Source organism: Melanotaenia boesemani, chromosome 19 (assembly GCF_017639745.1).
Source record: "Melanotaenia boesemani isolate fMelBoe1 chromosome 19, fMelBoe1.pri, whole genome shotgun sequence".
Classification (NCBI taxonomy): domain Eukaryota; kingdom Metazoa; phylum Chordata; class Actinopteri; order Atheriniformes; family Melanotaeniidae; genus Melanotaenia; species Melanotaenia boesemani.
Window position 1 is genome coordinate 8578830 of NC_055700.1, and position 16144 is coordinate 8594973.

The 16144-nt window shown below is 37.8% G+C and overlaps 1 protein-coding gene across 3 annotated transcripts in view; it reads left to right on the top strand.

The window, feature by feature from the left end:
* Nucleotides 1–1195: 1195 nt before the first annotated feature.
* Nucleotides 1196–16144, top strand: part of col5a1 (procollagen, type V, alpha 1) — a 73512-nt gene continuing 58563 nt past the window's right edge. For 2 of the 3 annotated variants that reach the window (XM_041969781.1, XM_041969783.1), the window contains exon 1: nucleotides 1197–1649. In XM_041969781.1, coding sequence (XP_041825715.1) covers nucleotides 1550–1649 — 100 coding nt within the window. In that variant the 5' untranslated portion in view covers nucleotides 1197–1549. Of the gene's footprint in view, nucleotides 1650–16144 lie in introns of all 3 variants that reach the window. The other variant, XM_041969782.1, reaches the window with a different exon arrangement.

A 16144-nucleotide genomic window follows, 5' to 3' on the forward strand; every position in this document is an offset into this window, starting at 1 on the left:
TGTTTTGTTTTGTGCCTTTGTAGCATTTCAGCTCTTTTTCTAGTTTCAGATACAAAAGAACACTATATCTGCTTTTGAGGTAGAGGAGGTAGTGGTGGCTGTATAGTACTTTCACCCAGGAAACCAGGGTTTAAATCCTGTCTAAACCATTACGTTTTTATGCTATTGGCTAGATTCTTTTAAATTTTTTTCTTGTCTTGTGGAACAACCAAAGTTAGAATATTTCAAAGTTTTTCAATACTTTTACAAAAGAAAGAGATTCTGCTCGACAACTGTAATCTGTAAACCAAAACATGCGTTTGTCTGAATAAAAAGGTGTAACTTTCAAATAATCACAGTATGCTTCCAGATTCAAACTCATTTTTACACAGTATATTAAGTCACTAGGTTTCAGTGTCAGGGTTGTTTATTTACTGTGTGTCTAAATCCAACTTTTACTGGGTTGTTAATGAAAGTCTGGCCCCCCACAACTGCTGCAACCATTAAAAAAGCTTAGGAAATACAGCTGCTGTTTTAGGTGGATAGCAGCAGCAAGAAGTTTGAATAAAGTTGCTTAAACTCTAAAAGGTTTGTTGCGTGTAAAATAGCCATTTACATTTTTACAGTAAACACTCAACAAATCTATTAAACAGGAATTCACAATGCAAAAATTGCTAATACTTTTCAGAATAACTTCTTATATAATCACACTTTTAAACTTTATAAAAAAAAACTGCAAGGTGCAAACATAGGTGTAAGGACTTAATGCTAAACTTTCAAACTACATTGCCATTAAAGAGCAACTTTCATTAGCCAATACAACTCTGATTGTCTCAAAAATATTTTTAAAGAGAACGGCTCAAATTAGAAGACTGCTGTGGTGCACACCTGTTGTGATGCATCACATTTTCATCAACACTCTCTGGAGTCTGGACAATCTGATCCAGCTTTCAGATAACAACAAATTGAAGCAGATTAAAAATGGCTCACTACATAATTTCTTTCAAAAGCTTTTTGCTTTTCCCGCTTTGACCCTGTAACTCTGGATAAAAGGACGGACTCCATGTAAAAGAATTCACAGCGCAAGAGTTGTAGGCGTGAAACTTTCCCTTCAAGTTTTCCTCTCTCCCACGGCCAATAACAGGGCGGGCAGTAATATACAGACTCCTCTGATTTGCCCGAACCTCCAGTCCGTGAAGTGAGTGACAGCCTAGGGGAAGACTTTTTCTTGCGTGTGCCTCCGTTGGGTTGACGGGGCTCTGCGTGACGACTGGAAGAAGGGGCAACACTTCAACTCGGAGGCGCTGCGGTGCGGGACAGTTCAGAAGAGCAGAGAGGAGAGGAGCAGTGCGGGAGAGACGGTGCTCATCCGTCAACCAGCTGGAGGATCCCACACTTACAAAACCCTTATGGCTGCTTGATAAATAACGATACACTCCCCCTCCCCCTTTTTTCTCTTTCTCTGGGACTTTTGACTTTTAGTTTTGTCCTGACCAGAAGTTGTTGCAAGTCCAGTCAGTTGCTCCAAGCTGAGAAGTGAATCCACTTGCCGTGGACGGCGCAGGCGGTCATGGATACGCATATAAGATGGAAAGTTAAACGGAGGATAAGGGACGCCCAAATCACTTTAGCGGTGATTCTGCTTTTTGTCACATCGCGTGCAAGTTCAGGTAAGATGCAGCAGCCGCGTGATGTGTGGAAACACTTTGAAGGATCGCTGCGCTGAAAAGTTGTTCTCCGTTTGTGGAAGATCACTGATGTCTGCCCCTCCTCCTTTATTGCATTAATGTATTCAGCTTGGTCGGTCCGAAACTATAGGACTTGTCAAAGTATGAAAAGGCTGCCTTTGAGATGTTTTGAGAAAGCTTTTTCTTCTGAGAAAGCCTATTGGTGAAGGGGTTTTCTCTCCGGCATCTGCAAGTGGGGGCAGTGATCTGGGGTGAAGCTGTGAAAACATCTGCAGACAAGCCATGCCTATGCATTTATTTAAGATCTTTTTTTATTTTTTCCCATATGTTATAATACATGCCTACAAATGAAACTAATAAATTTGAGAAAAAAAAGTTTTGAAGAGTTATTAAAGTGTTGCAAAATGCTGCGGTGCATTTTAAGAGAGCTCACAAACGTTTTTATTGCTTTCTTTTTTTCCTCTGGATGAGAAGGATGAGCACAATTTTCATAGTAGGGAGAGGCTGGAGCTCGTCTGAAGTGGTAGGGTGGAGCCGCCTGAAGGACTCAGACTTCAGGGGACTGTTGTTAAAGTACTGGGGGTTGCTGTGGCTCAATGAAGGCCATATTTCACTGATTGCATTTTGCAAAGTCTCCTCATGCCTCTCAGTGGTGGTTCTATAACATACAGTCTGAAAATGTGGGTGTTAAGTTTGGCCTTTCATTTAAATATCACTCATAGTTCAGCTCATTTATCAACTTGATGGAAAAGGTGATATTTTTCACTTTTGTCCCTAGGGGATCAGAGGGCAAGCAGTGGGGCTTAGGTCTGGCCTTTATGTATTATTAGCACCCTAAAATTGCCAGGCATGCCTGGTGGTCTGCTGTCTGCTGTAAGGCTAAGCCACAGGCCTTTGAGGTGAACAGGTGGTATCTTCTGTCTGCTTTGGACACTTTGAAAGTTTCTAGGTTTGTGCTGATGGTGTGATTTTGTGAAGATCCTGGATAAGCAATTGAAAGCTAATTCCATTGCAGATGAAGTCATTTTGTTCACAAAGACAGATTAAATCAATGTGGTTTTAATGGCTCATACATGGCTTACCATAAAGGAATTACTTCAGCTTGTTTAGTTTCATGTTGCCTTTTAAAATGGCTTGTTAACTATGCACAGCCGTAGGCCAGTGCATGGTGTTTTGGAACTGGGTCATTTCAGTTTTGGTGGGGTGTTAACAACTCTGAAGTCATTTTGATGCTGCAGGTTGGATTTAATCATCTCTCAAAACTGACAGAATAACCAGATTCATGAAAGAGTTCCTCAGGGGTACTGGGACACTTCCTGAAACCTGATACCTGACACATGCCAAACAGGAAATAGTTGATGATTGGGTGTGAGCAACATAAATACATGCAAAATTTGTGTAAACCAATTATCTCCCTCATCAAATTTGACATTTCCATTTTCAATCAGCTGTTGCTTTTTGGCTATAAGGTAAGCATAAAAAATAAATCAGTAGATACCTGCCTTTCACCAGCGGTTGACAAACAGTAATTACATGCAGTTAGGAGTTTTTGGGCTCAAAAAAAGAAGATCTTAAACCAAAAGTTCATGACCTCATTACTTGAGGGGCCGACCTTAGTGTACATTTAGCTAAAGCCTTTCAGAGGCCTATACCCAGACACAATAAAAGGATCATTAAATGTTTGTGAGAGCCACATACAGTATCTTTGGAGAAAATTGGAGGTAATACAGCAAAGGAACAAATATTTATTATAAACATATAAACATAAACTTTGCATTATGAAATATGAATAAATAAAAAATAAAACCAATAAAGCATGTATGAAATGTATTAAATACTTATCACTATATTAATATTTTCTAAAATATTAAAAACACATTTAGATTGAACATTGATGTTTGGCTCTTAAATTCCTCATCTCTCTATCTCTCTCTCTCTCTCTCTCTCTCTCTCTCTCTCTCTCTCTCTATATATATATATATATATATATATATATAATTTAGATTAGATTAGATTAGAGCAATTTCACTTTATATATGGTTTCCCATTTATTTAGTCAATGTCTCTCTAAATTATAGCTCATTAAACAATATTTTTAACATAGCTACCCAGTTTTTATTTAAAATAAATGTTTTTTAAACAATCCTAAACCCATCTTGCATATCTAGATCAATTTTTAAATGAAGTTGATACTGTGTATCAATGGAGTTAGGGACCATAATATCAGTGTTTGGGAAAATATCTGGTGACTAGCATGGTAAATGTTTCACTATGCTAATTAGCATGTTGCTAATTTGGTGATAAACATTTGGTGTTAGGCAGGTAGCATGGAGCCAATCTAGAAACGTGCTGGCATTTAACAAAAACTGACAGGTTTGGTGAAACTGAAGATAAACTTCAAAGTAACCAGAAAAGTTAGGAGAAAGATGCTGAGATGCACTCTAGTTAAGCTGTTAAGCTGCTAACTTTAATGCTAAAACTTGTAGCATAAAACTTTTACGCTAAATTGCATATACTATGCAATTTGAATGTATCCTAGTCATGGGAATCTTTAGACACGCCATGATTTGATTCATTTGTGATTCAGATGGCCATGATGGTATTATAAAATGAATGAGGCACCTTTTTTGGCTGTGTGACTACTTGTCTACAACCACATTCCGAGTGGAAATGTGTAACATGGTTTCTGATATTTCTTTTGACAAACAACAAAGAAGAAAAAAATGGCTCATTTGCTGGTTAAAGCACGACACCTTCTATTTCCACAAGATAAGAGCAAAACATGGAGCTGCATCAAATCCTAATGGTCATGGGTTGACCATATTCCATCAGAACTTCTCCAGTGTTCTTCCACATATGACCATGAGCCATTTCTCCTGGCCAGAGTCAACTTTCGTCCTACACACGTAGGTTTTGGTTGTGTTTACCCATAATGCCCTTTGTTAAACCTACAATGCTTTTTGCATTATAGTCTACTTCCTGCAGTTGGTTCACTTGAAGTGAGCCTCAAGCTTAAGAGTTTGCATCTTTGATCTTCATCAGAGATCATTTGTAAATTTACAATCCCTGAAACATAACTTTCTGAGCAAACAAGCCACCCATAGAAGCAGAAATACTTCCACGCGTTAACTTTTAATGCAGGGGGCAGTGGTTGAAATTCACGCTCAGCCATCATGTCAGTTATGTGCCCACCACAGACCATCCGGACGCTGCACTCCTGCAATTTCAAGTTCCACCCTTTGCATTCCTCAACATTGTGTGATTAATTAATAGTCAAAGAATCAATTAGTTCAGCAGTTTTGAATCGTCCACATTGCAATACATCTAAAAAACTGCTTTTTGCCCCACCCCAATTTATTGTATATTAACATGCAACAAACTTTTTATTTATTTAATATTTTAAATTCATAGCAAAGTTTGCATAAAAGATGACCAAAATGCATTAGATTTGAGTTATGTTGGTAGTCTTAGTCCAGTGTTTGGGAGGTCATATTTTCTTGGTATCAGTGAGGACACATTAACGCTATGTGAAAAGTGGTAATAACGGAGAGCTTGTTAGACATAAAGGTAAAGAATGAGAAGAGGGGTCGGAGTTCAGAGGTGAAGGTCAGGACTTTCAGCATGTCTGTCAGGTTTACAGTTTCATTGCCTGAAGAGAAGAATTCTTTCTGTTGTCAGTCCATTTGTCCTCGTTTCAGTAAATTTTCCTTTTACCGGAAGTAAAATGAAAAAGAAGGCATGCTTTAATGGAAAACAAGCTAAAGAGCAGTTATTTGTAGTTTCTTAGAATCTCATTCTGCTCTTCAATTAAATGTTTTTTACCTGAGATGCAAATATTAAAGTGAAACTGGTCCTGACTAAGAGACGTTTAGACTGTCCAGGTTGTAGTTAAAGGATATTTTAAGTGGTTTCAGGACAGCATGGCTGCTGTATAACACATTTAGCTTATCATCCATCAGGTTGCTGTTGCATTTCTGCTGAGCTGCTTCATTACTAAGTCTCGTCAGTCAATGGTTTCTTTTCACATGTCTCAAAAAAGGTTTTGATTATTTTCATTGAAGTTCGTTTTTGTTAATTAACCAAAAGTCTTTTTAGAGGGTCTTTATTCATAACAGACATTCACACATGACCACAACCCAATTGTACAGAGTATTTTAGTAATCAGAAATACTAAAATAACATTCTTTGAATACCTTGTGCAAATGAAAACAAGGATGGATTTTGGCCAAAGCCCCTGTTGGTCACATATCACAGTGCTGAATGGAGCGATTGTTATGCCTAGACATCACAAAATAAATACATGATTTAAGAATTTTGCTATGAGTTGATTTTTGTCTAATCCTAATGGTAGTTTTAAAGGGATAAATAGAAAAAAGGCCTTGCTGTTTCACTGAGCGCCTTCCCATCTGGATTCGATAAGTTCCATTGTGCTGTCTGCTAAGCCCTCCAAAAAGCCAGAAAAAATGTCTTCCAGATGTTTTCTTCCCATTCTTGGTGGAACAGGAACCATGAAAAAAAATAGTGCTGCATTTTTTTTTTCAAGAGAAAATACATTATTCTGTTCTAGTTTTAGAAAAGCACCCCTAATCAAATAACATTAGCAGACTTATAAAGGTTTTTGTAAGTACTATTGCAACTTGGCTTTTGTTTAAACTACGTTTGCACGTGTACATTCAGGGTCATTAAAAGGTTCTTTTTGTTTATGTGGGCCAACTTTATGTCAGGGGTAAAGGTTGACTACAGCTGGTCCACAGCTGTTTTTCATATACAGTCCCTTTTATATATGGACAAATCTTCTTCAAAAGGAATTTTATGGATTGATCAAATGTGCCTTTTTGTCCCTGTGTTAAAGGTTTTTCATGTCAGTGAGTCAGAATGGGAGAAACTATATACCATTCTGTGTTGTATTTGTGAGTTTTATTGGATGCAAACATCTGTTTGCCCTGAAAGATGCTATATAATTATGCTAACTTCACTTATGAAATTATGTCCATTCATGTTGGTGACTTTATGAGCATTTTTCTGAAGGGCAAAGACAGTTTAATGCATTTTCTATCTGTCATAAAACTTGAATGTGAGACAGGCACTGATTTGCATAACCATGACTCATTCATTCCCCTGAGTAATCATTTTTCAGTGAGACATGCAACCATAATCCTTTACATAGAATTTAAGAAGAGTTTTCCTTTACTCACCTTTAAGTAGCAGTCCTGAGGTCATGTCCTACTCAATCAGATAAGTGGTAATGAGAGAAAGTGGCTTCTTGTGTGTGCTTATTGCCATGACAGTGAGGAAGGAATCTGGGCTGTGGAGAGAAGCAGTGACCCCACAACTGCATGTGCCACTTCAGCCTCTAAATGCGGCCTTTGTGGAAAGGACGCTGTAAATCAACTCTAATGCCTGATAATAACATAGCAGATAAAACAAAATATGCAGGACACGTTTTTGACCCAATGTCAGAGTTAAGGCGATCCTTTGTGCAGCACAAACAGTGCATTATTTGCCATATCCTGGACAGTATATCGTCTAGTCCTTTCCAGACTAATTAAGAGTCAAATGAGTATTTTGAACTGCTCAATGGTGCTCTGTACTCATGACACAATGTACTTGATTTGAAGCCAGTTGCAGATTTTCTCTAAAGGTGTTTCTTTGTTCTTTTCTCAAACCTGCTATCTGTTTAAAACACAAAGAGATCATTCCGAGTTGCAAATGAAAAGGACAATGTGTACTCCTCTAACAAAAGGAAAATAAAGTGGAGACAGTGCTGGTTTGGGATATCATCATGAAAACATCAGCCATATAAAAGTTGGATTTGTTACCCCACAATTCAGCCTCTCACTACTGCATTTGGTTTTTATCAAGATGCTATGTTGCAGGATGCGGTGCATGGTAAAAAAAACAAAAAAAAAAACGTCTGGTCCAGGCTTAAAAGCTCAGTATTCATTTTAGCCGGGAAACAGAGCTCGTCTCTGTAATTGGGTATTATAATCATTGAGCATGGAAAGCAATGCATGACTCATCCTTTCCAACCCCATTCCCCCTTCTCCAGCCCGAGTGTAGCCACAGCCTTGGTAGCAGAAATGTCGGGTGTAAGCATTTTTTCCCCCAATGAGGGAAAACACAATAGTTTCTGGTCAGCTGAAAAACTTTACTGTAGTCATATGTATTCTATTTTTAATTTATTAGATGATGAAATTCTAAACTCTAGAATGGAAAAGCGGTATTAAATAGAAAATGTTTTTGCCCATTCAGCACCATTTTGTTGTTACACCAGAGGCTTAATTAATATAGTCTTGTTACAACAAGGGACTGAAGTAGTTTTTCCACCACAAATTCTAGTATGTGCTGGAACAAGTGTGCAGAGATGTGTTAGACATTAGAAAGCACTTAGTGCCAGCACAAGGCAGCAATGCTCTCTGGAATGCAATTTTAAAACTCTTTTCAGATAATAAACCTTTCAATCAGACATTGCTGAGTGCTGTATGTGATTACTAAAATCCTTGTAATACACTGGGTGTGCCTTTCCTTGACCTCATTGGGGTTGTCTCCATTAATGAGCCAACCCCCATGTTAAAATGACCAGCTTTACAGCAAAAATCAACATGTTTACAGTCTGGTACAAAATGTTTTTGATCTCTAAACCTAGCAAAGTGGTAAATTGACTAGGTTTATAGGGAACCTTTAAGGTGTTGTACAAAGTGCTTTACAATGTTTTTTTAATTTACTCATTTATACAAACTTATGCAGAGCTTCTTATTATATAGAGGCACTATATTACACTGCTTCTTTTTTCTACAGTCACACTTGTATCGAACATCTGGAGACCACCAATCTTGGTATGTCACTAGTGTGGCCTTTCATGACAACTGGTAGCAACTTTGTAACTCCCCCCATTTAGACAGCAGTGTCTCATTCTCATCGTGTCACATGCTGCTGCTGCTTAGTCAAGAGCGCTTCATGCCAGTTTTCAACACCTTGGGTATTACTTTACTGTCAGGAAACTGCTCTATTGCTGCATATTGCCAGTTATCTTTCTGTGGCGTTAAGTAATGCACCAGCTGCAGATTGTAAATGGTGATAGGACATGTAACACAGATTGCATAAGAAGATCAGAGAGGAAAAAGGGAAACTGACTTCCAAATATGATAGTAGAACCCAATGTTGTGACTGTAAAGTCCAGTATTTATTTAGACTGCCCTCGATCTGCTCTATAAGGTTAAGGTTAGCCATAAAGTCCCCTGATCAAGTATATAATACAACAGTTTGGCAGCATCTTTTTTTTTCGTTGCTATGGAGGTGCATCCCACAAGTGTTATGTTAGGAGCTTGGGGATCCCTGCCAGTCCAAAAATTGACACAGCAGGCTAGATAAACACTATTATAAACTGGACCAATATGGATCCAAAAATAGATTTGCTTTAATAGGAGCTACCTAATGGATGTATAGTGTCCATGGGTTCTGCCTTGTATCTATCCTCTAGAACAATTTCTGACTGCAATGGCTATTATTAAATGGCTTAAAAAGCAGTCCACAGTCCAGTGGTGGATGTGCACAAAACCACATATTTCTGTGACTCTAAACTTTAGTGGAAAATGGTTGTTAATTGTGACAAACACAAAATTAAAGACCAGGGTACTTAAATTACAAATATTATGGCTGAAATTATTGAATGGAAATAAGTCTATTGTTTGGTAATAGGCTGGACAAATGCAATAAGAAAAATAAACAAGCTGTGGACTTCTAAATAACATATGGTTTTAATTAAAGATATACAATTGAGATATACATGAAACAGATGTCCAACAAATACTTTTGTGGAAACTTAATCAGTTCAGCGAGCCTTTGATTATTTAGTGCTTCCACTAACATATTGAAAATGAATAGAATAGAATAGAATAGAATAGAATGCCTTTATTGTCATCATATATGTGTAATGCACAACAAGATAAAAACACAACTCCTCGTGGTAAAGTATAGGACAATAATAAAAGAGAAAAAGAGAAAATTTGGTAATAACTATTATTAAACAAGCATAAATAAATAGACAAGAAAAATATGAACAAATTGGTAAGTGTAGATAAAATGGCAAATGTAAAGTGGCAAGTGAAAAAAAATAGTCACAGTACATTATTGTGCACATTGAATATATATATATATTCAATGTGCACATTAATCATCAGGAATGGTGTACTGAGAAGAGCACATCACTAGCAATCACTAGCAACAAGAAGCAAGAAGCAGTAGCTGGACCCTGGGCAGATGTAAATGACTATTTCCATGCCCGTATGGCACTGGCACATGTCAGAGATGTTGCTCTTGGCCTTCCGTAGACATCTAGTGGTATAGATGTCTGATGGGGGGTAGGTGTCTTCCTGATTTCCTGATTCTCTCCAGAGCCTGTTTGTCAGCGTTTGAGAAACTGGAGTACCACACCAAGATGGCGTGGGTCTACAGAACATCTGTAGAAAGACAGCAGCAGTTTCTGAGACACTTTTTGTCACAAGAGCATTGGTGTTAGTGTCCAATGTGAGGTTCTGATACATACAAGTTCCCTGGAACTTGTAGTCACTGACCCTCTCCACAGTGTCCTCTCTGATAAGAAGAGGTGCAGGTTCCATCCTCATTCTCCTGAAGTCTAATACCAGTTCCTTTGTTTTGTAGGAGCTGAGTGCCAGGTTGTTGAAGGAGCACCATGTAACGAGCTTCAGGGCTTTCTCCCTGTAGGCTCAAACTAATTGGAACTCAGACACTGTTGCTAACTTCTGTCAGACTCCCACCCATTTACATAAAAGCGACTGATAAAAAATCCTGTGACTTTTAGACCTTGACTGGATAGACAGCTGTGTGAGCTGTGTGGTTTAGTGAGTGAGCAGTATCAGACAAGCTAACTTAAAGAAGGAAGGAAGCAGCTGCAGCAAAGCAGCTAATGGATTTCTGCACTGTCTGGCAATGTTGTTGGGCCACCTTTAGTTTTGATTATGGCATGCAGTTGCTGTGGCATTGTTGTGGAAGTGTTGCATTCATTTTTAAACTAGATCTTGCATTGATGATGGGAGAGTCCAACCACTGTGCAAAGCCTTCTCCAGCACATCCCGAAGATTCTCAATAAGGTGAATGTTTTCTGTGGTTGCTATTTCATGTGTGAACATGATGTCTCATATTTACTGAACCACTCCACAATTTGAGCCCGATTAATCCTGGCATTTTCATCTTGGAATATACCAAGAAGAAAAATCCATTGATGGAGTAACCTGCTCATTCAGTATATTCATGCAGTCAGCTGACCTCATTCTTTGGGCACAGAATGTTGCTGAACCTAGACCTGACCAACTACAGTAACCCCAGACCATAGACTTGTTCCTATCACTCTGGAACAGGGTAAATCTGGACTCATCAGACCACAAGGCCTTCCTCCATTGCTTCAGAGTCCAACCTTTATGTTCCCTAACCAAATCCCTAACCTTTTTCTCTGGTTATCCTCACTGATTAGTGGGTTTCTTATAGGTGTACAGCTGCTCAGTCACAATCCCTTGAGTTCTCTTCCCATTGTGCATGTAGAAATGTTCTTACTTTCAATATTAAATTAGGGATGTGCCATCTTAGGTACCTCACAATTCGATTATGATTTATGGTCAGTTCGATGATTAAATGATTATCAGGAACTTCATTGCATCTTTTTTCCCCATTCAGGGTTTTTATTACTCAGTGCTTGTCTACTTCATACTTTTAAATACATTCTGTAGCCATTATTTGTCAGTAACCAAACACACTTATCACCACTCCAAACCATAAATAAATCCAACACATATCCAATATATTTTTCATATTATGTTAATATTTTCCTGTGGAATCTCCCAAAAAAATTGTTAGGAAAAGTTAGGCGCAGCATCAGAAAAGATACCCATGGTTAAGATTCAAGATTCATGATTGAAAATCTTTATTCTCATTATGGAAGCATAACAATGTTTTAATTGGTTAATGTGCATGAGTAGCACAGAAAACTGCAAATGACCCATCAGTTCAGCACCACTGACTGCTCAGAAATTTCTTATTAATTGCACATTGCACAAGTGCATCTCTTGTATGTCTGAAACTCCAGGGGAAATGCACTTAAAAACTCAAATGAAGTGTGTTAAGCTGTACTAATAATACAGCTTTTTTTCTGTTAACTTCTTTGCAAGTGAGGTTGTCATCTCGTTTAAACACATATTGTAGCATTGAGTTATTAGCATCCAGTGCCTTCTCCCAAACTGTATGAGATTGGCATGTAATGATTAACTTTGAGATAGCTATTGCTAAATAAAATATTAAATATAATTGTAGCCTGTCTATGCCAAACAAGTTACAATGCTACTTGTGGACTTCTCATCCTGAACACAAAGAAAAGCCTGTTGATTACTTTAGAAATAAACTACTCAACTGTTGTAGTAGACTTTTTTTTTTTTTTTTTACTAAAGCAGCATCCATCTCATGGAGTATTTTGCAGAGTTACCTGGTTTAAAATGCCAAACATTATAATAGAGGAATTGATAATTCCTTCTGCCACTGACATGGTTTTTAGCATCAGGGTACATGTGGTAGTAGGGGGGCCTTGCCATTATTGTTGTTGATGAAAAGGTGGCCCTGCAGAAAAAGTTTGGAAAGCACTGATTCTGACAATGTATATCTAACCAACAGAACACCGGTTCCTCATCTAACCAGGACTGGGAACGCATGAGGAGCTGTCACATGTATTATGTATTATGTAGTATTACTATTATATTTTATTTTGGCTTTAAACAACTTACATATGGAGCAAGTCTTATCCAGGCCTTGTCCATTCTCATGTAGCTAAAATGTTTCCACACACAAGCCTTCAAACCTTATGAGTAAATCTCCAGGACAGCAAGAGTGGCTGAAAGGCTAGTTGCTGCTTCTTGGTATTTCTGTTGTTTTCTGTTTGTCGACTGGACACTTTAGGGACCGGTATGTCCCTTAAAGTGTCTGGGCGACAGCCACAACTTTTATGTTCGTGTCACACTTTGAAGCTGCATTCCTGTCATTTAATTATTATAAAAAATAATTTATTTTGAACATTTACGAACCAGAATCGCATTGCGATGAATCAACGATATAGCCCACCTCTATATTAAACATAGCCCTGAGCTCTACTGTTGTTTGCCATAGATTTTATTTCACCAAATGTTTTAAGTGGTTGTCGATCATGATCATTCAGGAGTTTTTTTCCAACCACATTTCTTCCTGGAGGAAGATGGTTTCCCACTATCCTTCTAGTTTTAATAATGTGTTAGACAGTTCTTTACTCAATTTTAGTAGTTTCTGCATCTTCTTGGATGCTTTCTCTGCTTGATGGAAGCCAGTGATTTGCCAATGACCCTTCTTAAACAGACTGACACCTTTTCAGTTCTTTAAGAAATGAGAAGCCAGTCATTTCACCAGTTGGAGTTAAATGACTTGTTGCCAGCTGAAAGATTTCACTGCAGTAATTATCCAATAGAAGGCACACATCTATTTACTTAGTTAAATCCAGGTAGCAACATTTTTTTGGCAAGTCAGTGTATATTTCAGATTCAATTCAACTTCTCTCAAAGTCACTACTGTAGTTGTAGCCATAGCATAAATCACAGCACAGAAGTGGTCTTTAATTCTATTGGGTGGTGACTTTGTAAGACGATGATGTGCATTTAAAATCAAGAATTTATAAGAGCATAGCAGAAAGCTTTGCAGTGCTTTTAGATGGAGTGCAGCTGAACTTGGTTTTAATGGGTCAACAGAATATGGAAATAAGAGCCCTTTTTTGGAATTTGGCGGTTTTTAATTGTTCTACCCGTGCAGAAAGTAGCAGAGGAGAAAACAGACATATAGAGCTGGAAACAAACACAATGTGATATGATGATGACCATTAATAAGCTAATGAGCTGACGAGATAATCTAATCACATTTAGTGACTTTTGATTCAATACATTAGAACATGTTGGCAACAGAATTGGATCCAATTTAGTATATAAACATTTTTTTATATAAATTTAGCTTAACCTATGTTTGGTTGGAGCTTAAGTCTAAAAGCATACCTCACAAATATCCTTATGAAGCTATGACTGTCTGTGCCAATATAATATTTACTTGGGACTGCTCCTTTATATCTTCCATGTTGATTTCCCTTTTTTGTAATAAGCTACGCCTCTGAGATGAATAATACATGAAGCACAACATAACAATCTCAAGAAAACCAATTTCTTGGAATTCTTTCTCTGAAAAGTTGGTTAATTTATTTCTCGTCTTATATATATACATACACACACACACACATGATTCCAATTGAGACAAGAAGTTAGTAGCTGATTTTGATTTATTGTGGATGATTCAAGCAAAGCGCTGTCTTATTCAGAAAGTTTATTTGTTCAGCCACAGGGTTGATGTTGCTCAAGTTCGACACTGGTTAAAATGTCAGTTGGAGATGAATTGATGACATGGGTGTTACTGCATCTTGTTATTTGGCATTTCATGACAAGGCAAGCGTTCCTTTCCTCAGGCTTCAGTTTGATTTGTGCTATTACTATTACAGAAACAATCACTCATAAAAAATATTCCTTTTGTTTTCTATCCCTGCTTTGTTACACCTCACTGAATTACTGTCATTTCTCAGATTTCTTCTTCGGCTTAAAAAAACATTGACAAAACTGCTACTGAATCTTGAAATAATTCTGTTTATGTTGTACAGTGTCCACTTAATTTCTTTCTTTCTCGTGTTCCATGTATTACAATCTCTCGTCTAATGTGAATAAAGAAGGTTTAGCTGCTCTTCTTTTCTAGGTTTACTGTAATTTATGGGTCATTGGGTTTGCTAATGATGATGTAACGCTTCCTTTCTGGGAAAACATTTCAAATTTGGGTTGATTCCCATCATAAGGGGCACAGCATGAGGATATTATAAGCCTTTCTTCTGTTAGTGCTGGATAGTCCTTAACAAAGAGAGCATCATTGCTGTGTGGAATTTGGTATATACTAGACTTTTTTTTCATTGTTTCGTGTCATTATGTTACAGCTGCGATAGTGGTTATGCATGAATATGATAGAAGAGTAATGGTTTGTAATATCGGAGCTGCAAGCCATCTCTTTATCATAAATGTCTCAGCAGTCAGCCATTAAAAACATATTTTCTGGGGAGAAGAAACTTTATGTGTGAATGCTTATTAAAAAACAAAACAAAAAATAAGAGGTGCTAATAATCAGATAGAGATACCAGTGATCACATATGTGTCTCAGAATTACTATTCCGGTACTTTCTTGCTGTAAAATGAGCATTCAGAGGTGCACCGTGGAATCTTGACTCAGTTTTTCCATCTCAGTCTGTGGTGGGCGGCAGACAGTGATTTATCTCCGCTGCTGTGAGCTGCAGCATGGAGACAGTGAAGTAAACCATCTGGTATTCCTACTGTTAAAGCAATAAGAGGACGTTTACAGCAGCGAGCCTCAGAGAACACAGCAGACATTTGGTCGAAAAAACTCTCTGTTCTTTGGATCACTTTTCAGGTGTGTGTGTGTATGTAAATCACTTGTCTGTGGGTGTAACTCTGAATATGCTGGAGTGCAGAATCTGTTCTGGTTTTGTGGAGGTTGTGCACGTTTCACACATACTAGGTGCCACGTTTTTGTGTTTTGTCGTTGTAAACTGAGTATAAAAAATAGTTTAGTATCCCTAGTGTGAGTTCATGAAAGCTAGGAGATGAATACATGTTTTCAGGAAAGGATCTCACTTGTACAAATTTCTCCTCTGCCCCTTCCACCCTGCTGCTTTGTCCATGTGCAACTTTCAGTCCAGGTCACTGGGTCAGTTGCATGAAAGGTCTGGACTGAAGCTGGGTGATGAAAGTACTGTGCAGGCATAGCATATTAGATCATGAATTAAATTGCAAGAAGTTTGCACAAATTAGCTAAAAGCTACTAATAAAATATGACTAAATAAGGCAACAAATATCTCTGCATGTATTCAGTCAAGCACAGACGACATCTCCTTGCATAGACTCAGACTGCTTTCTCATGCATTTCTGATTTTAAAAATAAATATACTAATATTTATGCCTTGATTTAATAGCTTATTATTTTTAACAGGTTACAAATATTATAAGTTTTCTGTCAAATGTTGGAGCACTTGTAAGAGTTTTTAAAGTGTTTTGGGGGATATATGTCCTGGGCTTGCTCTTTTTCAGTCTCCCAATCATTGTAATGTGTGATGACGGTAGCTCCGCCCTAACTGTGCTGTAGTTATGGACCTACAACTGAAAGAGGCCCAGTAATTGTCTGGGTCAGTTTGGTTGTAGGGGTCACTTTTATAATAGAAACCCACAAAATAGAGTACTGAATCGTACCTACCTGAACTGTACATCTCAGTGGAAATGGAGCTTAACATTCAGGGTTTTTTCCTGCCTTAAAAAGGTTGTGTTAATTGTTTAAACCGAACTGAAGAAAATGTGCAA